The 27,875-nt window shown below is 40.0% G+C and overlaps 1 protein-coding gene across 4 annotated transcripts; it reads left to right on the top strand.

Moving 5' to 3' along the window:
- Nucleotides 1–1,142: 1,142 nt before the first annotated feature.
- On the top strand, nucleotides 1,143–26,186 carry Zfp729a (zinc finger protein 729a). 4 transcript variants are annotated; one of them, XR_873435.3, is made up of 5 exons: nucleotides 1,143–1,299; nucleotides 14,785–14,911; nucleotides 15,383–15,478; nucleotides 17,097–21,038; nucleotides 21,982–26,186. XR_873435.3 is itself a non-coding variant. In XM_011244504.3 (5 exons), the coding sequence occupies exons 3-5, from the start codon at nucleotides 14,788–14,790 to the stop codon at nucleotides 19,757–19,759; spliced, it is 2,883 nt and encodes a 960-aa protein (XP_011242806.1). In that variant the 5' UTR covers nucleotides 1,143–1,299; nucleotides 3,940–4,038; nucleotides 14,785–14,787; the 3' UTR covers nucleotides 19,760–26,186. The 4 variants fall into 4 exon arrangements, 3 of the variants coding, with proteins under 3 accessions (XP_011242806.1, XP_011242805.1, NP_898969.2); XM_011244504.3 differs by adding an exon at nucleotides 3,940–4,038 and having other exon boundaries at nucleotides 17,097–26,186; XM_011244503.3 differs by having other exon boundaries at nucleotides 1,143–1,325; nucleotides 17,097–26,186.
- Nucleotides 26,187–27,875: the final 1,689 nt, after the last annotated feature.

Raw genomic sequence — 27,875 nt, 5'->3', positions numbered from 1 at the left:
ATGCCCTTCACTACAGCCATCAGGGGGATGACAGACCACTCATGACCTCATTCTAAACAGACATGCCAATCAAATGTCCAGGTGAATGTACTGCTTGTTGACTCTAGTTTTTCTAAGTTAAGGAATCTGTTCTGATCCCTAGGCAAACACACTCCCTAGAGAAGAAAAATTGGAATGGGATTTTGCACAGTCTCTGCTCTGAAACAGCTTGGCTTTGAATTATTGTGCCTCAGGGAAGTATGAAGACTTTTCTGTAATGCCATTTGTAGCTTTAACTCAAGCATGAACTACACAGGAATAAACCTTCCCACGAAAAGATGGGAATTCTCCATACTCCAAGTTTCCAGTCTAACTTCTTTAATACATCGACCTCATTTTACAGTGATATGAACATATTTCTGATACCTTTGAATTCCAGGAGGAACTATCTCGGTGTTCTGTTTAGGAGAAGTGAGGGAAGTGCAAGGCAGCTACCAGTAATGTTCAAGTATTATCAAATGTGAATGATGACAGGATCAGTGGAGACAGGAAAATCAATAAGGAACATCAAACCAAACACAGAGGGAAATTGAAGAGCCAGTACACACACCATTGTGATCCAAGGAGCTCTGCCCCTCCTCTTGGGAGAGATTCAGAGGAGGAAAGCAAGTGCTCAGAAAACACTTCGTGGTGACTCAGTTTGATTTCTAATTCTGTCTTCAGCACCTGGGATGGTTTTGATAGCATATTAAAGAGATAATGCCCACTCCTACATTAACTTCCTGCTTTCATATTTTAAATAAACAATGAAAGCATGAATTTTCCATTCGGTAGTAATATTCCATAAGTAAATCTGTGCTTTAAAAAACCAAGGGGAAAAAAAAAAAAGAAAGAAAGATCGAAGCTTTAATCTCACAATGTTTTAGCAGAGATAACAAGGAAATGTGATAAACATTACTGTGAAACTCAGCTCACAGGCTAACATCGCTTGCTGTAACCAAAGACTTTTTTAAAAGCCCACTTTCCCTGTGGCTGCCCATGTGCTGCAGCTTAGTTCTTTCCAACTTCAGCTGCCCACAGCTGGACCGCAAGGCAGGCAATGCACAAGACATCTTAGGTGGGGTCCCTGTAAGTCCTTCCAACTGACTTGTGGGAAGTGTAGTCCTGGTTCCTGTTTCGTCATTAGAAAGGGCCATCGGACTCGAACTTCCTTATTCTTCCTTCAAACTTCACTCCTCAAATGTATGCAGTTGTCCTGCTCAGCGCTGCATCTGGATTTCTGAGATGGAGTTCGGTGCAGGGACCAGCGCCTTCTTTCAGGTCTGAGGGGCTGTGCAGGGTGGCAGGTAGGGCACGGAGGGAGCTGGCTCGGGCTTGTTGAGAGGCAGGAAGCTGCTGACCTGGAGATGCTGTGCTGACCTAAGCTGGGCCGCTGCGCCTGGGCACGGGTTTGAAGGGGAGAAGGTTGAAAACAACAGGATGGCAAGGGCAGGCTGGGTCTGCTGACTGCCTGTTCCCGAGATGCTGACGGGAGCGCACTCATCATTACCTAGCTGACCCGTTCTCACGTGACTGTAGTCAGATTCTCAGGGCATACAGAGCACTTGGACTTGTAGCGCCCTCTGTATGTTATGTCCTGGAGACTACTCCTGGTTTGAGCTCAAACAGCTTCCTAAAGTTCCTAGTGTCCAAGGAGCAAGAATCCTGTGAGGGAGGGCAAACTGTTGTGTGGGATGTTAGTTCCTGTTCCTTTGGAATGAATTGTTAGACTCACGGATGCCCTGATTCAAATCACATTTTCTGATAGACACCTTTGTGACCTGAATGCGACAATACATGGCTATAAAACCACAAAATAATCTTGTAGTTGGTATGAACCAGTGTTTGCACAATCCAAATAAATAGGATTTTACACTAAAGATTAAAAATCACTAGACAATAATACCTCAACAGTTCTGAGTATGTGTTGTGTCCAAAATTTTGACTCCTTTTCAGATGTGAGAGACGACTTGGGGTGATGAGAGATCACAGGGTGGCACTGGAAAGTCTGAAAGGGAAGGGGGAAATGCCTCTGCTCATCTGCCAGGCTCTGTGCATTGCTTTCTAATCTGCCAGACTCTGTACATTGTTGTCTCTTCACGTGCTTTTCTTCCTAGAGTTCACGTTATCAGCAGTGTCTGAACTCTTTTAAATTTTCTTTTGTCCCTCAATGTGACATTCAGGTTTAGTGACACACCCTTAATAGTTTTAGAAAGAATTCTCCAATTTTTTCAACTGTATTTGAAAAGCTGTAAGATAGGGAAGGAGAGATGGCTTATTGGTTAAGAGCATGCCTATTCTTCCAAAGGTCCTGAGTTTAATTCCAGCAACCACTTGTTGGCTCCCAACCGTCTATTATTGGATCTGATGTTCTCTTCTGGTATGTCAGCAAAAGAATGCTCATATAAATAAATAAATAAATATTTTGAAAAGTTGTAATATAAATTTCAAAAGCCGTGGCACTCTTGGGGTCTTATGATTTACACATAGTAGGTTTATGTTCATGTAAAAATGCACAGTTCTCCTCTTAAAGGGCTAAGAGAATTGTTTAGTCCACAGCTATTTGAGTAGCCATGATCTAAGAACATAGATTTAGTTTAAACCAAATTCCATACTCCAACATGGAACCAGTTTCATGGTTGTACAGAACAAATAATGTCATTGACCAAGGAAAATTTGAAATACATTGGTGTGAGTCTGATAGAGGCATGCACTATGAGACATTGGAGATATTTTCAATGTCTAAGATACCATCTGATGAGATTTTAGCTTTTGGATTGATAGAAGCTCATGTTCTGCCTAGTCAGTGGATTCTGGGAGGTTTTTATCTATTGTCACAAGCTGTGTGGCCGACTACAGAGTGAGGCAAGGACTGACCCTGAAGGTAAAACCAGCCCAAGGTAAGACAGCTAACCCTAAACCTGCAGAATTCCAGGCTCTGCCTCTCAGTGAACTTCCACGTGGGCCATCAGACTCTGCACCCACAGACTCCTTACAAGAGTTTTGCATTCACAGAATACACACAGGTTTTTTTGTCTGTTTGGTTTTTTGTTTTTGTTTTTTGTTTTCAGGATTTCTCCTCCACAGCCCCTCCCCTATCTCAGGGGATCTTGCTTATATTATCACTCTTCAGTCAAACCAAGTGTTTGTGAGCCAGAGCTGGAGCCTGACTTACAGCATTCAAGTCTACTGTCAGGAAGCATGGGCTTCAGACCACCTTGTCCTAGCTACTGGAATTTTCAATGAGTTTGCAACCACATCTAGAATAAATAAACATTTCCTAGTTAATGATGCTAATCGGTAGGGAAAATATAACAGTATATGAAGTCGGGAATCACATGCTACCTTGTACACCAAAACACATTCATTACAACATAGAGAGGGTACAGCAGGGTGCTCATATATAAACTTACAGACACCAAATAGTCGTATATTTTCTATTAATCAGCCCTATGATAGACAAGTGAGCTAAAGCCTATTGTGTCATTCATCTCTGTGTTTTGGGGGAGGAATCAGGAATCCTGGAGTTCAAAGTCATCCTTTCCTTCATAGCCAACTCAGGGGAGCCTAAGCTACTTGAGACCCCTTGATTTAAAAGACTTTTAAAGCATACTGTATTGGGTGTAGTAATTACTTCTGTTGCTCTCAGTTCTGAGCACCAGTGACCTAACTAGAATCCATCCACTTGATATCTTCCTAATCCTAAAACCTTACCAATCTAGTATTTTGCTAGCATCCTTTTGTTAATGACTTGTGTTGAAGATCAGGATCTTGCTTACATTTACTGTGCAAGCAGTTAGGGTGGGGGGCATTCTCTCTGCCTTGCTTGACTAGCAGGGAATGTTAGCCTTTCTTTGTACTCTGACTATTCTCTATTATTTTCTGTCCTGACCCCATGGGCTGTCTGACTTTACCTGAAAGTTTTCAGAACATCTGACTCTGCCAATGGAAAATGACAACTGCATCTACCACTGTCTGTCACATGTGGTATCACCGCCATCCAGGCAGTAATCTGTCAAGGTGGGTTTCCTTCCTCTTCCTCAGGGAGGAGTCCAGTCTCCTATGCTTGCAGTCCTGCCCTTTTCCTCGAGGCTCTTTTCATTTCATTCTAATACTGTGAGCGATGGTATGAATAATCGACTCACTCATTTTAACAGACTCAGGCAGCAACCTTGTTATGTTAGACAGGTCGTTCTGGGAAACTCTGAAGGGTCCTGTGTTGGGTGATGTCATTCAGTTTCTGGTCTGGGCTGTGTGCATGTCAAGTGGCCATGAAAAGAATGCAGAAACCTCATTTGTACTGATTTTGATGGGCATCAAAAGAAGAAAGGAATACACCCGAGAAGCACAGGTTGATGTCATTTTCTGCCTTTAAAATATGTCTGTCAGTGAGTTCAAGGACACTTTTCTTTCTTCTTTCTTGTCCATTCATTTGTGTATTTAGCTACTTTTCATCCCAATCACAGCCCCCCCGCCCAGTCTTCTCCCAGGACCCCCTCCCATTGCCCCTCTCCCCATGCACCACTTCCTTCCTCCCCGACCAACCCCTACTGGCACATGTAGTCACTGGAGGAGTAGACACATACCTTTCCAATGAAGCTAGGTGAGGCAGCCCAGATCGCGACTCAGGCTCCACTGTCAGGAAACAGGGTCAGGGATAACCTCCACTTCAGGCTTTGGGAGATCCATATGAAGGCCAAGCGGCCTTTGTGCTACATATGTGTGGAGGTGAGCTGTGGGTCTAGTCCATGTATGCTCTGTGCTTGGTGGTTCCCTCTCTGGAAACCCACAAGGGTCCAGGTTAGTAGTTGACTCCGTTGGTCTTTTGTGGAGTCCCTACCCTCTCCCAATCCCACAATCCTTTCCCCAACTCTTCTACAATATTCCCTCAGCTCTGGCTAATAATGTTTGACTGTAGGTCTCTGCATCTGTTTCAGAGAGTCGCTGGATGGGTCCTCTCAGACGACAGTTAAACCAGGCTTGTCTGCAAGCCTAACAGAGTATCAGTGAAAGTTCTTATCCATGGAAACTGTCCACGTTGGGCCCATCATTAGTTGGCTATTTCCTCAGTCTCTTTTCCATCTTTGTCCATGCACTTTTTGTAGGCAGGACACATTTTGAGCTGAAGGTTTGGCATCCTCATCTCTCCCCTGGGAGTACTGCCTGGCTACAGGAGGTAACCATTTTAGGTTGCATCTTCCCTAATGTTAGGAGTCTCAACTAGTGTCACCCCTATAGGCTCACAGGAGCCTCTCCCATCCCAGATCTCCAGCATATCACATAAATGATCCCCTTCCTCAACCTGGCCCACCACCAAATTTTACTCATTCTTTTGGCCCCTCTCTCCCAGGCTTTCCCTACACCTGATCCTTCATCCCCATATCCTTCCCAATCCCCTTCCTCTCCATCTACTTCTGATGACTAATTCCATTCTGAGTGAGAATCAAGCAAACTCCATTGGGCCCTCCTTTTTATTTAGTGTGTCTGGATCTGTGGATTGTCTCTAGGGTATCTTTGTAGCTAATATCCACTTATAAGTGAGTATATATTATGCATATCTTTTTGGTTCTGGACTATGTCACTCAGGAAGATGAAGTGCAAGTTTCTAGTTTCTTTAAATTCAGTTGTGTCATGTAATGTTTTGCTGGAAGCTGTCTCGTCAGAGGGCATGTGATGTTTTGCTGAGAGCAGATGCTTGAGAAGGTGGGTGATATTTAGAAAGAAGATAAATAGAACCCCACACACAGTGAGAGGGTGCTTCTGCATTGATAGGACCTGCAAAGCTCTGCTGGTCTTCACTACATAGAGAGAAATGCACCAAAGAACTTCTGTGGGATTTTGGCTGCTTCTACTGATTCATATGAATTCAGTGGTTCCTTGTGCTTTCTGTTGGATCTTGCCATGTGTCCTGATTCATGCTTGATGTTTTGTAATTGGATTGTACTGCTGTCTTAGTTGGGGTTTCTATTCCTGCACAAACATCATGACCAAGAACCAAGTTGGGGAGGAAGGGGTTTATTCGGCTTACACTTCCATACTGCTGTTCATCACGAAGTCAGGATTGAAACTCAAGCAGGTCAGGGTGCAGCAGCTGATGTAGAAACCATGGACTTTACTGCCTTACTGGCTTACTTCCCCTGGCTTGCTCAGCCTGTTCTCTTATAGAACCCAAGACTACCAGCCCAGAGATGGTCCCACCCACAAGGGGCCTTTCCCTCTTGATCACTAATTGAGAAAATGCCTTACAGTTGGATCTCATGGAGGCATTTCCTCAACTGAAGCTCCTTTTTCTGTGATGACTCCAGCTGTGTTAAGTTGACACAAAACTAGCAAGTACAATTGCTGATATCCTGACAACAAAGATGGGAACTACCCCAAGGAACTACTTCTAAATAGGGCCACAAACCCTGTTTTCTATTTATCTTTTTTGTCCCCTACCACTGGTATGTGGGCTAGAAGGAAGGTTGAAGCATTTGAGAACTCTACTTAAAGTAAGTTTTGAAAAAAGTCTAAGTTTTCTTGTTACACCAATTTGCCTATAAACTTCATGATATCCTTGTTTTTAATAGCTGAGTAATAGTCTGCTGTGTAAATGAATAACAATTTCCTTATCCATTTGTCCCTTAGGGATATCTGTGTTGTTTCCAGTTTCTGGCTGTTATGAATAAAGCTGCTACAAATGTAGTTGAGCAAGTGTCCTTGTGGTATGGTAGAACATCTTTTGGGTATATGCCCAAGAGTGATCTCTCTGAGACTTGAGGTAAAACTATCCCCATTATTCTGAGAAACCACCACATTGATTTCCATAGTGATTATATAACTTAGCATTCCCACCAGCAAGCAAGGAGTGTTTCCATTGCCCTACCTATATCCTTGCCTGCATGTGCTGTGGGTGTAAGGTAGAATCTCAGAGTCACTTTGATTTGCATTTCCCTGATGACCAAAGAAACTTTTTAACGTGTTTCTCAGCCATTAGAGATTCCTCTACTGAGAATTCTCTGCTTAGCTCTGTACCCATTTTTTAACTGGGTTATTTAGTTTGCTGGTGTCCAACTTCTTGAGTTTTTTTTAATATATATATATATATATATATATATATAATTGGATATCAGCCCACTGTGGGATTTAGGGTTGCTGAAAATCTTCCCATTCTGGAGGCTGCCATTATGACAGTGTCCTTTGCTTTACAGAAGGTTTCCAGTTGCATGAGATCCCACTCATTAATTGTTTATTTTAGTGCCTTAGTTATTGGTGTTCTCTTCAGGAAGTTGTTCCTATACCAATGCATTCAAGGCTACTCCCCACTTTCTCTTCTATTAGATTTAGAGTATCTGTTGGTTTGTTTTTTTAAAGATTTATTTTTTATTGATATGAGTGCATTGCAGGTGTCTTCAGACACACACTAGAAAAGTGCATCAGATCCCATTACAGATGGTTGTGAGCCACCATGTGGTTGCTGGGAAGTGAACTCAGGACCTCTAAAACAGCAGTCAGTGCACTTAACTGCTGAGCCATATCTCCAGCCTGTGTATCTGATTTTATGTTGAGGTTTTTTGATCTACTAGGACTTGAGTTTTGTGCAGAGAGATGAATATGAATCTATTTGCGTTCTTCTACATGCAGACATACAGTTAGATTGCCACCATTTTTTGAAGATGCTTTCTCTCTTCCAATGTATGGTTTTGGCTTCTTTGTCAAAATTTACGTGTCCAGAGGTGTGTAGGTTATTTCAGGGTCTTCTGATCAATTCCCTTGGTCAATCTGTGTGTTTCTATACCAATACCATACAGGTTTCTTTAATTACTCTTTCTCTGTAGTTCTGCTTGAAATCAGTGATTATGATACCCGTGGGAGTTCTTTTATTGTACAGAACTGTTTTATCTATCCTGGTGGTTTTTTGTTTTTTTGTTCTTTTTAAATATGAAGTTGAGAATTGTTCTTTCAAAGTCTGTAAAGAATTGTATGGGAATTTTGATGAGAAGTGCATTGAATCTGTAGATTCCTTTTGATGAGATGGCCATTTTCACTGTGTTAATCCTACTTACCCTTATGCATGAGAAATCTTTCTATCTTATGATATTTCCTTCACATTCATTCTTCAGAGACGTGAAGGTCTTGTCATACAGGTCTTTCACTTGATTTGTTAGAATTACACCAAGATATTTTATATTATTTGTGGATATTGTGAAGAGTATTATTTCCCTGATTTCTTTTTAGCCTGTTTATGGTTTCTATAAAGGAGGGCTACTGATTGTTTTTTGTTTTTTTTTTTTAATTTTTCAAGACAGGGTTTTTCTGTGTAGCCCTGGCTGTCCTGGAACTCACTCTGTAGACCAGGCTGGCCTCGAACTCAGAAATTTGCCTGTCTCTGCCTCCCAAGTGCTGGGATTAAAGGCATGCGCACCATGCCCAGCAATTTTGTTTTTTGTTTTTTGTTTTTTTTTTGAGTTGATTTTGTGTGGACGCCCTACTCGCCAGCAAGGAAGACGCCACAACAGGATTCTTCTGCACACATTTATTGGAAGAGCTTGATAGCGAAGGTGAAAGACCCCAAGCCCCAAAACTGGCACTGCTTAAACAGGCCTAGGAGTGGCGTATCTATACCTGATTGGTTGTGCTTTTATTGCCTCATTTACATTCCCCAGGATGGGCTGTGACTTGGTGCAAAACCCTTATGCACATGTGTACATTGGTTGTTTACCTGAACTTACGGGCGGTGGCCAGCAGTAGCCAGCTCCATCTTGTAATGGCGTATGTGGCTTCCCACATCTCCCCCTTTTTTATTATTATGGCCTAATCCAATGATCTAGTTGCTAGCCTCTCCAGCTCGCAATGATCAAGAAGGATCTCGTTTTTGGCAGACCATGATCAACCTATCGTATGCAATGGGCATACCCTCAGCGATGTGCAAGGGCTGATCAAGGAAATCGAGTCTTACTCATCCCAGTGCAATGGGTACACAGACCCGTGGGGTCCTATAGCTAAGGACTCAAATGCCTGTTATTTATGTAGCATGGATAACCATACTTCAGAGGAGGCCCCTTGTTCAATGGTCATGAGTGCTTGGGTGATGGCCACGTTGTCACGTTTCTGTTGAGATCTAAACTTGCAAACCAACCAAAGCATTAATACCAATCCACAGCATATGGCAGCGCCAAAAAGAACAACTCCCACCCACTCCTTAAAGTAGGAAAATGCAGAGGTAAGCCAAGAGGTCGTGAAGCATTAGATGTAAAGAATTAAGGAAACACTTGAATGTGTCAACAGTATGGTTTTCAGGAACACAGAGCTCTTCAGTTCTCACTAGTGGGAGCATTCCCAGCCACAGGAACATCCTCGTCCTCATAGTTCTGCTTGCCTTGAATTGCTCTGATCAGCCATTCTGGGACCCACAGCTGTTGTTGATGATCCTGAGGAAACACAAACAGACCCTCTTGCCCAAACCAATTGAGAGCGCTCCTCTCTCACCTGATTCAACACCTCATTACCTCTCTGGAGTTCTGCACCACATCTTTATCTTCTATGCAATTTCTCACTAACTTCCAGACTGGCAAAACCCCTTTTAGTAAAACTCTCTGTTCCTCTGCAAACCTCAATGCCCCATGGTGCTTGGTGCAACTTGTCCCAAAGCCATGAACCTTAACTTGTACCAAAGCCGTGAACCTTAACTTGTCCCATTTACCCAGGAACCTTATCGTCTCAATCCTTTCTTTCCTTCCTTTCTTTCCTTCTTTTCTTTCCTTCCTTTCTTTCCTTCCTTTCTTTTCCTTTTTCCTTTTTTCTTTCCTTCCTTTCTTTTCCTTTCCTTTCCTTTCTTTTCCTTTCCTTTTTCCTATCCTCTTTCCTTTCCTTTCTCTTTTCTTTCCTTTTTCCTTTCCTTTCCTTTCCTTTCCTTTCCTTTCCTTTTCCCTTTCCTTTCCTCTTTCCTTTCTTTTTTTTCTTTATCCTTTGGCTCATCTTTTCCTTTTCTAGGTTTTGTTTTCTACGCACTCCTGCTCTCTCATCTTTCTCTGTTTCTGACATACTTTCCTGATGTTCCTGTAACAGTCTTTGTCCCTCTTTTTCACACTTCTTATCCTGTATATAAGCCTTAATTACTTTCCAAAGCGGACGTGTGCCTGGTTTCAGTTTTTCTTCCCAGCAAACACACTCGTGCCCTGGATGATGACAATTAAGGCAATAGCACAGAATCAGGACTACTATAAAGATGACTGGAATGAGACAGGCAACTGTTAGAGGATCTACTCCAAAGGGAAGCATACCTCTCAGAGACTTACGTTATTCCTTCCCCGTGATGCAGTTCTGAATCCTCCCTGTAACAGGGGGTCTTTGCTCGTGCCTGAAGATGTTTCCTTCCCGGGTTTCGGCACCACCTGTGGACACCCGACTTGCCAGCAAGGAAGACGCAGCCACAGGATTCTTCTGCACACATTTATTGGAAGAGCTTGATAGCGAAGTAGAAAGACCCCGAGCCCCAAAACTGGCACTGCTTAAACAGGCCTAGGAGTGGCGTATCTATACCTGATTGGTTGTGCTTTTATTGCCTCATTTATATTCCCCGGGATGGACTGTGACTTGGTGCAAAACCCTTATACACATGTGTACATTGGTTGTTTACCTGAACTTACGGGTGGTAGCCAGCAGTAGCCAGCGCCATCTTGTAATGGTGTATGTGGCTTCCCACAATTTTGTATCCAGCCACTTTGCTGAAGGAATTTATCAGCTCTACAAGTTCTCTGGTAGAGTTTTTTTGTTTATTTGTTTGTTTGTTTTGGGGGGGTCACTGATATACTATCATATTATCTGTAAATAGCTATACTTTGATTTTTTCTTTTCCAGATTATATCCACTTGATTTCTTTTCATTTTCTTATTGCTCTGGCTAGAACTTCAAGTAGTATAATTATAGAGACATGGAGAGAGTGGACTGACTTGTCTTGTCCCTGATTTTAGTGTAATTGCTTTAAGTTTCTTTCCATTTAAGTTGATGTTAACTTAAGATTGGCTTGCTGTACTTTTATTATGTTTAGGTATACACCTCATATCCCTGATTGCTCCAAGACTTTTAACATGAAGGGGTTTTGAATTTTCTCAAAGGGTTTCTCAGCATTGGAGATTGTCATATAACTTTTGGTTGTCTCATTTTGTTTATATAATGGAATAAGTTGGCAGATTTTCATATATTGAACCACTCCTATATTCCTGGGATGAAAACTGCTTAATCATGGTGGATTATGTTTTTGGTGTATTCTTGGATTTGGTTTGTGATCATTTTATTGAGTATTTTTGCGTGAATATTCATAAGGAAAAGTGGTTGAAATACTCTTTCTTTGTTGAGTCTTTGTGTGGTTTAGGTATCAGGATGACCACTACTGGGTTTAGCGAGAGGGACTGCAGGCTGGTAGGGAGCTGGGGTTGAAGGTCCAAGGTTACTTTCAGATCCATATTTATGTTCTTCCACTTCCCTAATTATTGCCCCACAATTCTTCCCAATTTCCCCATGCACTCATATGTACCCTCCATTCCCTTTCATATGCTCCCAAACAGCATCCCTGCAGCAGAATACCAAGGCAGGGGAGGAAGGAAGGTCGTCTGCCCTCTTACACGCGTTCGCGACCGGCCAGGAAAGACGCAGCAAACCAGAATCTTCTGCGGCAAAACTTTATTGCTTACATCTTCAGGAGCAAGAGTGCAAGAGAGCAAGAGCTCTATTGCTTACATCTTTAGGAGCAAGAAGCAAGAGCCAGAGCAAGAGTGAGAATGGCGAAACCCCGTCCCTTTTAAGGAGAATTATTCTCCGCCTAGGACGTATTACTCCTTGATTGGCTGCAGCCCATCGGCCGAGTTGTCGTCACGGGGAAGGCAGAGCACATGGAGTGAAGAACTACCCTTGGCACATGCGCAGATTATTTGTTTACCACTTAGAACACAGGATGTCAGCGCCATCTTGCAACGGTGAATGTGAGGGCAGCTCCCCACACTGCCCAACACAACTCACTAGTAGTTGTTTGTTCAAATGGGAGGAATCTGATGTCCACTTGTTTGTTTTAGGCATATTCAAGCACTAGCACAATAAGGTGTAAACTCTTCTGGTAATAATTACCTCAGTACTGTAAGCACAAAAAACATACCTAAATGTCCTAGAGGAACAAAGTTAGCAAAATACATATCATAAGTGACTAAGTAGACTAGTAATCAGCTCTAAGCTTTGTATGGAAAACAGAGTTTACATTCCTTCCCTTGAAGAACCATCCCTCTAGTCTCACATTCTGTAGCACTTAAACCCTGAAAGCATATTGGAGTTTTTTACCCCTCTTGAAATGACCATGTGTTTATTGTCTATAAGACTATGTCATTTTGGGCTGGAGAGATGGCTCAGCCATTAAAGGCTAGGCTCACAACCAAAAATATAAGACTATGTGATTTCTTATATTTATTCACTTGCATATGTTGAACTATCCCTGCATTTAAGAGATAAAACCAACTTGGTTATGGTGGATATTTCTGATGTGTCTATATATTCTCTTGGCAAGCTTTTGTTCTTGTTGTTGTATATTGTTTTTTTTCTTTTATGGCCTTTTTGAAGATCAACTTATGCCATTCCCTGGAGGTTGTTCTCCTTCATCTATGCCTGTTATTTTCACAGTGTCTAACATTTCCTATATATTTCCTTTCATTGTATTTAATGGCTTTGAGATTTTTCTTCATACCTTTAAGAGTTGTTTGTAGTCTTTGATGAAGTTTATGATTGTACTTCTAAAATTTGTTTCCTAGTGTTCATCCTAAGTAATGTGTATTGGCAAATGTTTCTAGAAATCTTGTAGGATACTGAATAGAAATGCCAGCGTGATCTCATATTGTTTTTCTATGAAATCTGGTCATATGGTTTATAGGAAAAAAAATACAGGCACGACCTACCAGTCAGCGTACATACTGCAAAAGTAATTGTTGTTTTATTAGTTTTGTGTGTCTGACTTTATAACAGCTTCCTCTATTCTTTTCCATTATGAAACAGCTCTATATTCCTTAACCCAATACATTATTTTTCTTTATATTCTTCTTTTTGGTAATTTTGAGGTTATCTTAATGTGGTTACAAGTAAACATCTTTAATTTGAATGAATTAATTACACATAAGTAAAAGACTTAGGAAATTGCGGTACACAGTTTCTCTCTGTTCTGCTCCTCAATTCACTGCTTAATTTGTGATATTATTTGGTGATGTTACAGCATGCAATATGATCATTTGTGAAAATATGGATTATGTTAGATTTGTGAACACAGATCAAAAAGAAGAAAGGCAGGAAAGAGGTTGAAAGCAACAGTTGAGGCTGTTATTAGTACACACAGAGATGGGCACCAGCTCTCCTGGAACCATGGGATGGGGGTTATGTGAAGAGAGAAACCTGGCTTGAAACTGTTAGAGACATGCAAGGGGCTTGCGAATGAGGAAGTGGGTGCTGCTTCTAGGATCCCCATCCAGGTTTTTCCTTTCTGGTATTGTCTGCTTAAGCTAGACAGATTTTCATGTTGTAGCAAACAAATAAGGTTGAAGAAGGTCAACTGTATTCACATAAGAATCCTGTTTTTAAAAGCAAGACTCTTATCAGATGGGAAAGGACATTATTGTAGTCATAAATAGACAAGTCTCTCATGCTGTGTGACCGTACTTCTTGTGCCTTCTGACTGGCTTACCTATACCAGGTGCTTGTCTGCCTGAAATCACGGGCACAGATCTTCTATGCTTTATAGTAAAGGAGGTTTGCTTTCATGTCTGAGAGATTGTCTGATCCTCTGTAACTGGAGTTACAGACAGTTGTGAGTGGCCATGTGGGAGATAGTAATTAACCCCATGTCCTTCGAAGAGTAGCCAGTGCTCTTAACTGCTGAGCCATCTCTCCAGCCCCAGCACACTGTACTGTAGTTGCCCTTGTTGTCTCCTGTTCATGGTCCTTAAAAGTGTTAGACCATAGAAGATTGTCAGACCTTCTGTCATCCATGTCCCATAAAACAACAGCAGATGAGGAGAACTTTAGGGATATTACTTGCCTATATCAGAAGTCGTTCCAGTTCTCACTTAGGGCCACCTTTAGACTTCTGTGCAGAAGCACATGATGCCTCTTTGTATTTATGTTATTCTTGATGATTTTAATTCGCATAGTATATAAGTTAATTGTGGTTGTCTCTATCCCAGTTTAGCTTTCAAATGAGTGAGGCTCACACTATGATTTATTTATTTGGTTTTTGCTCAATTACTTGGGAATAATGCCTAATCTATTTTTCTAAAGCTAGACTGGCTACTTCTCCAGCTGTGCTCTCTAATTCCTTGCTGATTGAGACTTTCCTGAATTATTTCTGCTCCATCAATGTTTCCTATGGGTTTGTGGGTCATTTCAGTTGGGCATATGCTACTGATCCATCATGTCTAATGGAGAGCTCATGTCCTGCCGCCTTCCCCTTCTCCTTGTTTCTCCTCATCATGATTCTTACTTTGACTCCCAGCCTGATCACTGAAGCCATACCACCCCCTTTTTTTCTACATAATTAGCTGTTGCCAGTTTTATTTAACCAATAGTTTTAAATTTGAGAGCAAGGTTTACACAATAAATGCAGCTGTCATTTAGACTTTGCTTGTCTTGTGGCAGCCAGATCTTATAGTATAGATTTAGCATTTGAACACATAGCAGCACCAGACCAACCCCCAACAGTGTTTGTTATTATATATATATATATATATATATATATATTTTTTTTTTTTTTTTCCCCAGGAAATGCTGTCATTCAGGGATGTGGCCATTGATTTCTCTGCAGAGGAGTGGGAATGCCTGGAGCCTGCTCAGTGGAATCTGTACAGGGACGTGATGCTCGAGAACTACAGCAACCTTGTGTTCCTGGGTAAGGAGAGCTTCCATTAATTGTCAGCATGAAACTTCCTCCTTTTGTACAGTATCTGATGGGAGCCTGTGCTTCCAACAATATCGTTTATAGGACTACTTTTAAGAAAATTTGGAATAATTTATATACCTTACAACTATTTCTTCTGGTGTTGGTTCCTCCCTGCACCCCCATAAAAGTCTAACTGTTATTAGAACGTAAGTGGTACACCTTACAGAGACTGTCAAACACTTCAGTTTTAAAAGTTGTCCTTATAAATAAGGACATGAAATAAGGGACATGAAGCTCAGGACACAGAAGTCTTAAGTTTCTCCTAAGGACTCTGGTGTGCCCATCAGAAAACATGTGAAGAATGAATCCTCTATACTTCTCTATTGTATCTTCTCATTGATTATATACACAGTCTGGAAAGGACCATTTTATTTTCCAGGAGAATACCCTAACAATGTTGTTTCTTTTTCCCACAAACAGGTCTTGCTTCGTGTAAGCCACATCTGATCACATGTCTGGAGCAAATACAAGAGCCTTCAGATGTGAAAAGAGGAGCAGCTACCTCTATGCTCCGGGGTATGTCAGGAGGAGGGAATCAGAGAACAGAGTGAAAAATTCTAAGATCTAATATACAACCATTAAGACATAATATTGTGGTAAAAATCATCTTTTTAAGCTATACTTTTCTGTCATTTTCTTTGAAAGGAAATTATCTAATGTTAAGGATGCTTTGAATCTCATAAGCTTTGTTTTCTTCCACCATGAGATTAACTTGCATTCTCCAGGACAGCCAAAGCTCTGTTATTTCTAAGTAGTCTTTAACTAGGAAGTTTATTTTTTTAATATAAGATATTAAAAATGCATTTAAAAATGTGTACATACATTTTTAAAAGTGAAGATTTGTCTCTGTCCCTGGCTAGCTCCAAAATGAAAGGGACTGAAACTATAATCTTTTTTTTTTTTTTTTGTTGTCACATAACCCATTTATTTTTTTTTAAAGATTTATTTATTTATTATATGTAAGTACACTGTAGCTGTCTTCAGACACTCCAGAAGAGGGAGTCAGATCTTGTTACAGATGGTTGTGAGCCACCATGTGGTTGCTGGGATTTGAACTCCGGACCTTCGGAAGAGCAGTCGGGTGCTCTTACCCACTGAGCCATCTCACCAGCCCCCTGAAACTATAATCTTTATTTGATAAGATTCACAAGACAATTACCAGACAGTTAATGATCAGTTCAAATCTAAGTTAATCTGGCTACCTCCCAGGCAAAATTCTCAGGATACTTGCATTTTTGTATTAGTCTGGCTCTCTGGGCTTTGTGTGTCTTTACATCATGTCTCTCCAGACCCTGTCCTCCTAGTGAATCCTTTCCTTCCCTCCCGTCCCTTTCCTTCCTCTCCCCTCACCCCTGTTCTCTTCTTCCCTGGGCTTGCAGATGTCCAACTCTTTCCTCTCTACATTTGGTCTTTTGGCTTGTCAGTTTTCTTGACAAGTTAGAGAATAAAATGGGATCAATATTTACACAAACTTCATAAGAGAAATTCTTAGAATACATATTACGTACCATGTGTGGATGGCAAGTAGATACGAGGCAGAAAAATCAGTGTTTGAATAATACCAGGATAATGTTCACATACTGCTCAAACCCACCATGCCTAAAGATATGCATAAACTTCTTTCTTGAACCCTTGAAATTTATTATTGATAACTTCATAAACTAAACTCTATACTAATATATTTATATCTATATCATATATATTTAATATATTATATTCATATAATATAGAATATAGAATTATTGTTTGTTCTGGTGTATTCAAAGGTAGACCATTCTATATTTTGTTTTTATCTAGTCATGGAATTTCTGTATTTCTGTTAGGAGCTAACTTGTATTTACATAATGGGTTTTCTTAGTTGATACTATGTTTTGCTTACATTTTAATATTCTTTTGATTAATATTTTTGATTCCATATTCTACAGATTCATGCTCTTCTTTTAGTGGAAGGTGACATGATTTTCACTATTTCTGTGATTTAACTTAGGCTTCATTGAATACAGGTTTAGAAATTTGAATATAGCTTATCATTTATAAAAAAATGCAACTATGAGTAAATGTTATTAAAAAGAAGCATTATAAATTTACGGAATTTTGCTCTACCTTCACTAATTTCTCAATCATTCCTCACCAGGAGAAAAATGTTATACGTGCAAAGAGTGTGGCAAAGTTTTTGAGTGGACCAAAGTGTTCCAAAATCATGAGATGCTTTATATAGGAATGAATCCCAACAAGTGTGAAGAATGTGCCAGGTCCTTCCATAGTCCATCATTAAGTTCTGAAGAGAACAGAATTCATACAGGAGAAAAACCTTACAAATGTGAAGTTTGTGGCAAGGCCTTCTGCATTCCATTATTACTTTCTAAACACAAGAGAGTTCATACAGGAGAGAATCTCTACAAGTGTGAAGTGTGTGGCAAGGCCTTCCAACATCCATCAAGACTTTCCAGACATAAGAAGATTCATTCAGAAGAGAAACCATACAAGTGTGAAGTATGTGGAAAGGCCTTCCACTTTCCATCATTACTTTTGGTACACAAGAGAGTTCATACAGGAGAGAAACCATACAAATGTGAAATATGTGACAAAGCCTTCCATTATCCATCAATACTCTCTAAACACAAGCGAATTCATACAGGAGAGAAACCATACAAATGTGAAGAATGTGGCAAGGCCTTCCACATTTCATCATTTCTTTCTAAACACAAAATAATTCATAGAGGAGAAAAACCCTACAAGTGTGAGGTATGTGGCAAGGCCTTCCATTATCCATCAAGACTTTCCAACCATAAGAAAATCCATTCAGGAGAGAAACCATTCAAGTGTGAAGTATGTGGGAAGGCCTTCCGCATTTTATCACTCCTTTCTAAGCACAAGATAATTCATACAGAAGAGAATCCTTACAAGTGTGAAGTATGTGGCAAGGCTTTCGATTATCCCTCAAGACTTTCTACCCATGCAAAAATGCATACAGGAGAGAAACCATACAAGTGTGAAGTATGTCAAAAGGCTTTTCGTTCTCTGTCATCACTTTCTAAACACAAGAGAATTCATACAGAAGATAATTATTATAACAATGAATTATGTGGCAAGGCCTTCATTTATCCTTCAAGACTCTCTAAACATAAGAGAATTTGTGCAGGAGAGAAGCCCTACAAGTGTGAAGTATGTGGCAAGGCCTTCCATGTTTCATCACTGCTTTCTAAACACAGGACAATTCATACAGGAGAAAAACTCTATAAGTGTGAAGTATGTGGGAAGGCCTTTTATTATCCATCAAGACTTTCCAACCATAAGAAAATTCATACAGGAGAGAAACCATTCCAGTGTGAAGTATGTGGGAAGGCCTTCTGTTTTCCTTCATCACTATCTAAACACAAGAGAATTCACACAGGAGAGAAACCATACAAATGTAAAGAGTGTGGAAAGGCCTTCCGCTCTCTGTCCTCACTTTCTAAACACAAGAGAATTCACACAGGAGAGAAACCCTACAAGTGTGAAGAATGTGGCAAGGCCTTCCATTATCCATCATTACTTTCTAAACACAAGATAATTCATACAGAAGAAAAACCTTACAAGTGTGACGTATGTGGCCAGGCATTCCATGTTCCATCAAAACTTTCTCATCACAAGATAATTCATACAGGAGAAAAACCCTACAAGTGTGAAGTGTGTGGCAAGGCCTTCTGCATTCCATTATTACTTTCTAAACACAAGAGAGTTCATACAGGAGAGAATCCCTATAACAGTCAAGTATGTAGCAAGGCCTTCGTTTATCCTTCAAAACTTTCTAAGCATAAGAAAGTTCGTACAAAAGAGAAACCATACAAGTGTGAAGTATGTGGAAAGGCCTTCCGCTTTCCATCATTACTACTAATACACAAGGGAATGCATACTGGAGAAAAACCCTACAAGTGTGAAGATTGTGGCAAGGCCTTCCATTATCCATCACTACTTTCTAAACACAAGCGAATTCATACAGGAGAAAAGCCATACCAGTGTGAAGTGTGTGGCAAGGACTTCCATGTTTCATCATCACTATCTAAACACAGGATAATTCATACAGGAGAGAAGCCATACAAGTGTGAAATATGTGGGAAGACCTTCCGCTTTTCATCATCACTATCTAAACACAAGAGAAATCATACAGGAAAGAAACCCTACAAGTGTGAAGAATGTGGCAAGGCCTTCCATTTTCCATCAATACTTGCAAAACACAAGATAAGTCACACTGGAGAGAAACCCTACAATTGTGACTTATGTGGCAAGGCCTTCCATTATGCATCATTACTTTCTAAACATAAGATGATTCATACAGGAGAAAAACCCCACAAGTGTGATATATGTGGCAAGGCCTTCCATTATCCTTCAAAACTTTCCAACCATAAGAAAATTCATACAGGAGAGAAACCCTACAAGTGTGAAGTATGTGGGAATGTCTTCTGTTTTGCATCTTCACTTTCTAAACACAAGAGAATTCACACAGGAGAGAATCCGTACAAGTGTGAAGTGTGTGGCAAAGCCTTCTATTATCCATCATTACTTTCTAAACACAAGATCATTCATACAGGAGAGAAACCCTACAAGTGTGACTTATGTGGCAAGGCCTTCCATTATCCATCATTACTTTCTAAACACAAGGTAATTCATACAGGAAAAAAACCCTACAAGTGTGAAGTGTGTGGCAAAGCCTTCCATTATCCCTCACGACTTTCCAAGCATAAGAAAATTCATGGGGCTGGAGACATGGCTCAGCAGTTAAGAGATCTGGCTGCAATTTCAATTGTGCTGTCCTGAGTTCAATTCCCGGCAACCACATGCAGGCTCACAACCATGAATGATGGAATCTGTTTCCCTATTCTGGTATGCAGGTGTACATGCAGTTAGAGCACTCATGTACATAAAATAAATAAGTTATTTTTAAAATTGATGGTATGTTGCCTGGTGCCCAAAAAATAAAAAATACCATAGAGAAACCAACCCTACTAGCGTGAAGCATGTGGCAAGGACTTCCAATCACAAGAGAAATCATATGGGAGACAAACCCTCCAATTATGAAGTATGTAGCCTGCTCCTCTATTGTCCATAATTACTTTCTGAACACAAGAGAAAACACACAGGTTAAAACCCTACAATTGTTAAGTGCAAGTCAACTTCTTTAGAATTTGCCAGATTTTTTCTACTCGTTTAATGTGGAAAAGCCTTTTCTATAAATATACACCAGTGTTTACACACGTTAACTCATAATGTGGTGACATTTACAAATACAAAGAATATGTACAAACAAGTGTTCAACACAAACTTTAGGGATCATCAAAAATTCATTTTGGAGAGAAAACATACAAACCTAAAGAATGTGGCAAATACATCAGAAGTTCCAAAGCATGATCTGAACACCGGATAATTCCTACTGGAGAGAAACATTATAATTGTGGAGAATGTGGCAAAACCTATTACCAGTCTTCTGGTCTTAAACAACATTCAAGAATTCATCTATGAGAGAAACCACACAAGTGTGAAGAATGTTCCAAAGTCTTTTGTACTTACTAAGAACTTGTAAAACACCTCATAATTCATACGAAACTGAAATGCCACATGTGGAAAATGTTGCAAACCATTTATTGAACTTTTTATATATCTCAACACGAGGTAGTTCAAACTGGAGTTAAATAATGCAAATGTTAAATATTCATAATATGTTAACACTTCTTCATACACTAAAAGCTTCCTGCTTACTAGAAACCATATAAGATTGAGCAATGTGGTAAGTAAAGACTTTGGAATCATTCACACAATCATGCCAAAAGTAGAGCTGTCAGATTGTGTGTTCTCTGGATTTGGGGCTGATCTTTCCTGGGTGTGTTTTGTTTCTTCTGTTTTAGAATAAGAATACTTATTCTATACCAGTGAGTAGTAAAATTAGTGTCTTGTTCTTATGTTGTAAGAGCTCACACATAAGAGATTGCCTTGAGTCTCACGTGACACATGGACTGTGGGCTTTCATAGTGTTGTAATTATTAAATCTTTTATGGACCTTTCAAGTTCTAGCCTATTTTATTTATGAGTTGAAAGTAAGGTTGGGGAGAAGGGAAGAAATGTTAAGATTAGACATTTGTGGCTAAAGCTAGCATGATGACTTTGGGAACAAACTTAGTTGCTAACAAGACCTATACCCATGTTAGTATTCCAAGTACCCATGGAATACAAAGGGGTAATTACCTCTGAATGTTGTCCTCTGATCTTCATGCATGGGCTGCCACACATACACATGTACATACATACATACATACATACATACATACATACATACATACATACATACATAAATGTGCCCAGACAAAATCCTAAATTACGTTTTGAATTATGTTTGTATTTTATGTAGACAGGGGTCAAGAAGTAATGCTTGTATCTCAGTTGTTAACTCCATGAATTCGAGCATCATGTGAGGAGCAAGCCTCTGACTATTGATTCTCAATTTCTTGATTAGTTTAATTGACGTCAGAAGATTGGTGATTGTGGTTGGAAGCATGTGCTGGAAATGCTGCAGTGTAAGAAAATACGTTGATGGCAAGTATCCATCAATCTCCTGCTTCCTGACTGTGTATGGAACATGATGAGCTTCTTTAAGTTCCTGCTGTCATAAGTTTCCCATCATGTATTGTGGTTGGAGTAAGAATTGCTCTAAGTGTTCATAGAGTTGAATGCTTAGTCATCAGGCAGTAGCACTTCTTTGAAAGGATAAAGAAGTGTGGCATTGTTGGAGTAATGTGTCATTACGGGTTGTATTTGAGGTTTCAAAAGCTCAGATGTAGTGTCGCTCTCTTCTTAATAACTATAGATCAAAATGTAAGATTCTCAGCTACTTCTTGAGCATCAATATATCTGTCTCTATCCACCATGTTCCCTACAATATGTTTTCTACAATAATGATAACTTACAAAACTTTTGAAACTGTAAACAAGCCCAATAAATGCTTTACTTATAAGAGTAGCCTATTTTATTTATGAGATGAAAGTAAGGTTGGGGAGAAGGGAAGAAATGTTAAGATTAGACATTTGTGGCTAAAGCTAGCATGATGACTTGGGGAACAAACTTAACTGCCAACAAGACCATACCCATGTTAGTATTCCCAGTACCTATGAAATACAAAGGGGAAATTACCTCTGAATGTTGTCCTCTGATCTTCATGCATGTGCTGCCACACATACAAATGTACATACATATATACATACATACATACATACATACATACATACATACATACATACATACATGTGCCCAGACAAAATAAACCTAAATTATGTTTTGAATTATGTTTGTATTTTATGTAGACAGGGGTCAAGAAGTAATGCTTGTATCTCAGTTGTTAACTCCATGAGCTCTAGCATCATGGGAGGAGCAAGGCTCTGACTATTGATTTGAATTTGTTTATTAGTTTTATAGACGTCAGAAGATCTGGTGATTGTGGTTGGAGTGGCCCACAATTTTTGCATGATCTGTGATAGGGAATCTCAATGAGGAAAGATCCCAATAAGACTTCATCTCAGGATTGCTTCTTGCAGCTGACAAGCCTGTCCTTTCATTATTAAATTGATATAATAATCCTGAACATCTAGCCCACCCTACTGAGCAGATTTTCTACAGGTCAATAAAAAGGCAAACTTTCAAAAATTAATTCTGTTGAAACAATAATTTTACAGAATTTCTGATTTGATTCAAATAATCATTGGAAGAAAGGTTTTTTTGTTTGTTTGTTTTTGTTGTTGGTTTTTGGTTTTTTGAGACAGGGTTTCTCTGTGTAGCCCTGGCTGTCCTGGAACTCACTCTGTAGACCAGGCTGGCCTCCAACTCCTGCCTCTGCCTCCCAAGTGCTGGGATTAAAGACGTGCACCACCACTGTCCAGTCAGAAGAAAGTTTTAAGAGACAGTTTTAGTTGTTTTGCTAGAAAGATAATAAAGTTAGACTGAAGAATAGAATGTACCCACTCCTCATAATAATAATTAAATGCTGCATAATTAGGAATAAAATGAGCTTTCATGGTTACACTAAAAAGAGAAATTGGCTTGTGAAATTTTTTGTTCAAGAAAAAAAATTCAAGTCCAAGAATAAAGCCACAGGTGTGCTGTTGCATGTAATAATTAAAAATCAATCCACGCTATCGCTGCTATGCTCTGGCTGTGGTGGTCTCCCCGCCCCCATGTCTATCCCCACAAGCCTGCCTCCAAACCTGCTCACATTCCCAGTCATCTGCTCCCTGTGGCTAGCTGTCACAATTCCCTTAACCCAGTAAAATCAAAACTCTAGAGGCTTGTAAATTATCAGTCAGATTTATAACAGTAAAATTTCAACCCATAAAACGTCTACACAGTCAGCTCAGAGCCACTTGATATTGATACAAGCTGCCCATCTAGATTGGACAAATTGCCCTATTTTATTCTATGCTCTTTTATGATATTCATAGCTACCTGTGGCTATTTCAAGCCATACGGATCTGGTTGGTCCTCTTCCTCCATCTTCTCTGTCCTTCTTCTGTCTATCCCCTGCCCTCTCTCTCTCTGAAACTCTTAGCCCCTCCTTCCTATTTCATTGCCCATTCACAGACTCTAGCCTTATATTTCACTGGCCCTCACCTGCATATCAACAGCAATCCATAGTGTGCTCTATCAAAAAGCAAGACCATATGAAACTGTTGCTTTCCAATTATAATGAGCATATACAATGAAACACTGCTTTAAACTTGTTATTGACAGTGTTCTGTAACTCCCATTTTGTGTAACATTTGATCTACAATGCAATTTTCTAAAGAATTTTTTGTCTAAGAAGGTATTAAAGGGCCAAAATAAAAAAAGCAAAATTTAGTAGCTTGAGGGTAGGAGCTCTGCCTATTCCATCCATCTAAATGTTGTGATGTAGCCATTATCTAGAAATAAGAACAAAGAAGGAATGCTGGCTCTACTGAGGCCCTCCACGACCCTGCCTTTGTTGCCCAGGTAAGTCAGGGCGTGGTCAAGTATTTAGAGGTCAAATGAAAATTACATTGTGTGGACAGACCTCAGAGCTCAGGACAGATAGAAAGAATTAATAGAACTCTAAAAGAGACCTTGACAAAATTAACCATGAAGACTGGTGCAGACTTGGTGCTCCTTCCCCTTGCCCCATTTGGAACTGGAAATACTCCCTCTTGATTCAGTCTTACTCTTTTTGAGATCCTTTATGGGGCTCCCATGTCCATCACTGTCTAAAAATGATGTGTTTGAACCCATATTTTGTTGTAATAATGATCTGTATGCTAAGTTAAAAGACTTGCAGAGAAACCGGGCGTGGTGGCGCACGCCTTTAATCCCAGCACTCGGGAGGCAGAGGCAGGCGGATTTCTGAGTTCGAGGCCAGTCTGATCTACAAAGTGAGTCCCAGGACAGCCAGGGCTACACAGAGAAACCCTGTCTCGAAAAAACCAAAAAAAAAAAAAAAAAAAAAAAAAAAGCTTGCTGGTGGTGCAGAAAGAAGTCTGGTCACAACTGGGTACAGCAAACGAGCTGGGTACCCCAAAGATATCTCACCAGTTCTAGTCGAAGATCTGATCTACCTGCACCTGCATCACGCCCAGACCCTCAAGCCTCGCTGAAAGGGTGCTGCAGACCCTCTGGGCCCCTTTGTCTGTGTGGAATGGGTCTCTAGTGGACAAAGTGTCAGATGAATTGACAAACAGATGCACACAGGAGAGGTTGTGTTGGATCTGAATGTAATGTCAAATCGAGCATCAGACTTTTTATGCAGAAGACAATAAGGAAGTTGGGTGACATATTCACAAGGTACAAATGAGGTAACCAGAATCTTACATAAAACAGAGGAATGCAAACACAAAAGGTCTAATGGGAACCACCCGGGATAGAATTCATTGTTAACAACTGGGTTCAAAAAGGGCTCCACCTAAGATTCGTTTAATCTTAGAAGCCAGGGTCAAGGGCTTCGTGCCCTTGCCATAGTTCCTATGTTAGTCTATTGTATAGTCTACCTTCCCCTTAGGCCATTGTAAATATGTGTGTATGGGTGTAACTCAGCTATAGTCTTAGAAGCCAGGTGTGAGGTCTTTACTCTCCTAGGACAAGGGCTTTCACACCCAAGTCATGGTTCTAACTAGGGAGTTCCGTTCTAGTTAACCATTTCATGAATAATGCAATACTCTAAAACCACAGCCCGATCTAGTTCCTAAACCATTGTAAATTCCTGTATATGGGAGCCACTTGGCTTTTATTGATAGTGTAATACCAGAGGCTATTCTAAATGTCACTGTCTAGCTCAAGGACATTCTAGGAATGTTGGAACACTGGCAGAAGCCTTTAGCTATGTCAGAATTCAATCTTAAAAGGCACTTATAATAAAGAGAGCACATGGATCCATCCACTAGACTAAGGCGGGAATGGAAAATTTAGAGAGCACGCCAAACTCCAGGAGCGAGTTTCCATGAAACTCTTTTGCCTCGAGAGTAGCTTTCAAGCCTCTCGGCTTATCAAGCTGACTCGACCAGAGCGCGTGGCAAAAGGGTCCCTGCCTAGTCCTGTTTCCTACCCCTTCTTATCCTGTTTTTGTTCTTAACCTTTGGCCCATGTATCCTTAATTGTAGAGTAGAAGTTAATATACTTAGACAACAATATCAGTAACTGTAACAAAAGTGAGATATCATTTCAGGATTGAAATGTACCTGGGAAAAGGGGGGTGGGAATGTAATATCCAAAATGAATTCAAGACCACCCAATACCTTCCCCCTTCGAAAAGAACTTTCCAAACTGTACTAGCAGGCAAAGTGCAGATCCAAATAAGGAAGCTGAGTAAACAAATGTAAAAACATAGTTTTAGCGGTCAAAATTATTAAGCCTGCAGCTACCAAAATAATATTAGCTGTTCTCAAAGAAATAGCCATAACAAGATTAGCAATTCTACTGTCTCCTCCCTTCTGACATGGGTTAAATGTTATCCATATGCTCTGCTGACACAGATAAGCACCTGCGCCCTTCAGAATTGCTGTTACCTTGATCTGCACGTACAATTTGCTGATGTTTATACTGTCCAATTGTGTGTAACTGCACCAATTTCCCCTATCCCCCGACTTTTTTCCTATATAAACACCTAACTTTTGAGCCTCAGGGTCGACTCCTCTGTTTCCTGCTAGAGATATATGTCAGCTGAAGCTCTGTCATTAAACTGCCTTGTGTGTTTGCATCAGGATGGTCTCTCGTGATTCCTTGGGTGCACACGAAATCTTGGGACTTGAGTGGGGGTCTCCTCACTGGGATCTTTCAAGAAAATGCCTTACACCTGGATCTCATGGAGGCATTTCCTCTACTGAAGCTCCTTTCTCTGTGATAACTCCAGCTTGTGTCAAGTTGACACAAAACTAGCCAGTGCACTAATCACCTGGAACAGAGATCTTCCAATATAGGTAAATCATATTTAATCTCATGCAGGTTTGCCAGGACCATTGCCATTAAGAAATGAGAAGAGAGATCAATGATTAGTAGCAAATGTATCAGAAACTTCAATATTTATAAAACTTAACCTGAAAAAATGTAGAAAAAAATTAATATGTGTTTTTGTTTGTTTGTTTGTGTGTATGTTTTGTAATCAAGCTCTATTTCGTGCCACAGAAAAAAACCTCTAGATAGAGGTAATCAAAGAAATGAAATTTGGCAGATGGATGTGTTTGGAAAAATTAAAGTATGTACATCAATTTTAAGGGAAAACAGCCTAATTTCCAAGAGTCTGGGTAGGTGATTTTTGGTTGTTCCATGGGTAATGGAAGTTTATCATTCTTTAAGGGGGATAGGTCAATGATTTTAGTCAGAGGAAACAAAGTAAAAGCGGTTAGATTCAGGGATCTCTTTCTTTTTCTTTCTTCTGTTCTTTCTCTTCTATCTTGTGCTAGGGCCAAAATGGTGGAGGGAGAATGAATATGAAAAGGGGGGTACATAAATAATGGGATGAAAGAGTAGATTGTTTAATCTGTTTACACTAGAGAGCATCAACAGGCCAAATAAATTACATTGGTATAGAATTAATATATTCATACAAATTTAAAGTTATTTACATTACAATACATTATATTATGTTTCAACCATGTTTTCTGTATCAGACATAAGCTGTTCACTTAAAAGTGTAACCTAAAGTTCCAGGCCTTGAAAGATACTGTTTCAAACTGTTTAGGATAATTATGAAATGCAAATTAGTCATTCAATCAAATCTGTAATTGTGTTAGATACTAATTTAGTTAATTATAAAAATAAGCTTTGTTGACCAGAGCCTCTTCCTTGCTGTATGCAGAAGACAGACCCCTTCTGCTGCCTGCAGATAAAAATATAGAACTCTCATTTCTGCCAGCATCATAGCTTACCGTGCTTTCTACCATGATGATATTGAACTAACTCTCTGAAAATGTAAGCCAGTTCCAATTAAATGTTTTCTTTCATAAAGGCTTATCCCTGACTAGCTTACAAGTAAACGAGGCTCAGACTTGAGGTTATTTCATCTGGCTTTGACAACTACTGGGGTTCAACCTCTAATTTACTCTTCTGCTTTCTTTGCTTCCTTCCCAGTGGTGTACTTCAGGTACTTAATGTTTCTCCCAGCATTTTACACCCCACCCCCAATCACAACTCGTCCTCCTCCTCTATTCTTCCACCTTTTCCTTCTCTCTCTTCACCCTGTACCAGGTAAGTCAAAAGCCACCTACCTCTAATCCCTCTAGGAATAAGCTGTAGCCAAATTGATTTAACTAATAGTTTTCAATCAAGGAACAAGATTTGCACAACAGAACCTTTTAAATGTGAGAGGTCCATGGTAAGCTTAGACCTTCAGATATAGAATTTAGTATTACAATACATAGCAACATACCAAACCTCAACACATACACATATT

This window comes from Mus musculus, chromosome 13, assembly GCF_000001635.26.
Source record: "Mus musculus strain C57BL/6J chromosome 13, GRCm38.p6 C57BL/6J".
NCBI classification, from domain to species: domain Eukaryota; kingdom Metazoa; phylum Chordata; class Mammalia; order Rodentia; family Muridae; genus Mus; species Mus musculus.
This window is presented reverse-complemented; position numbering and strand designations above follow the sequence as displayed.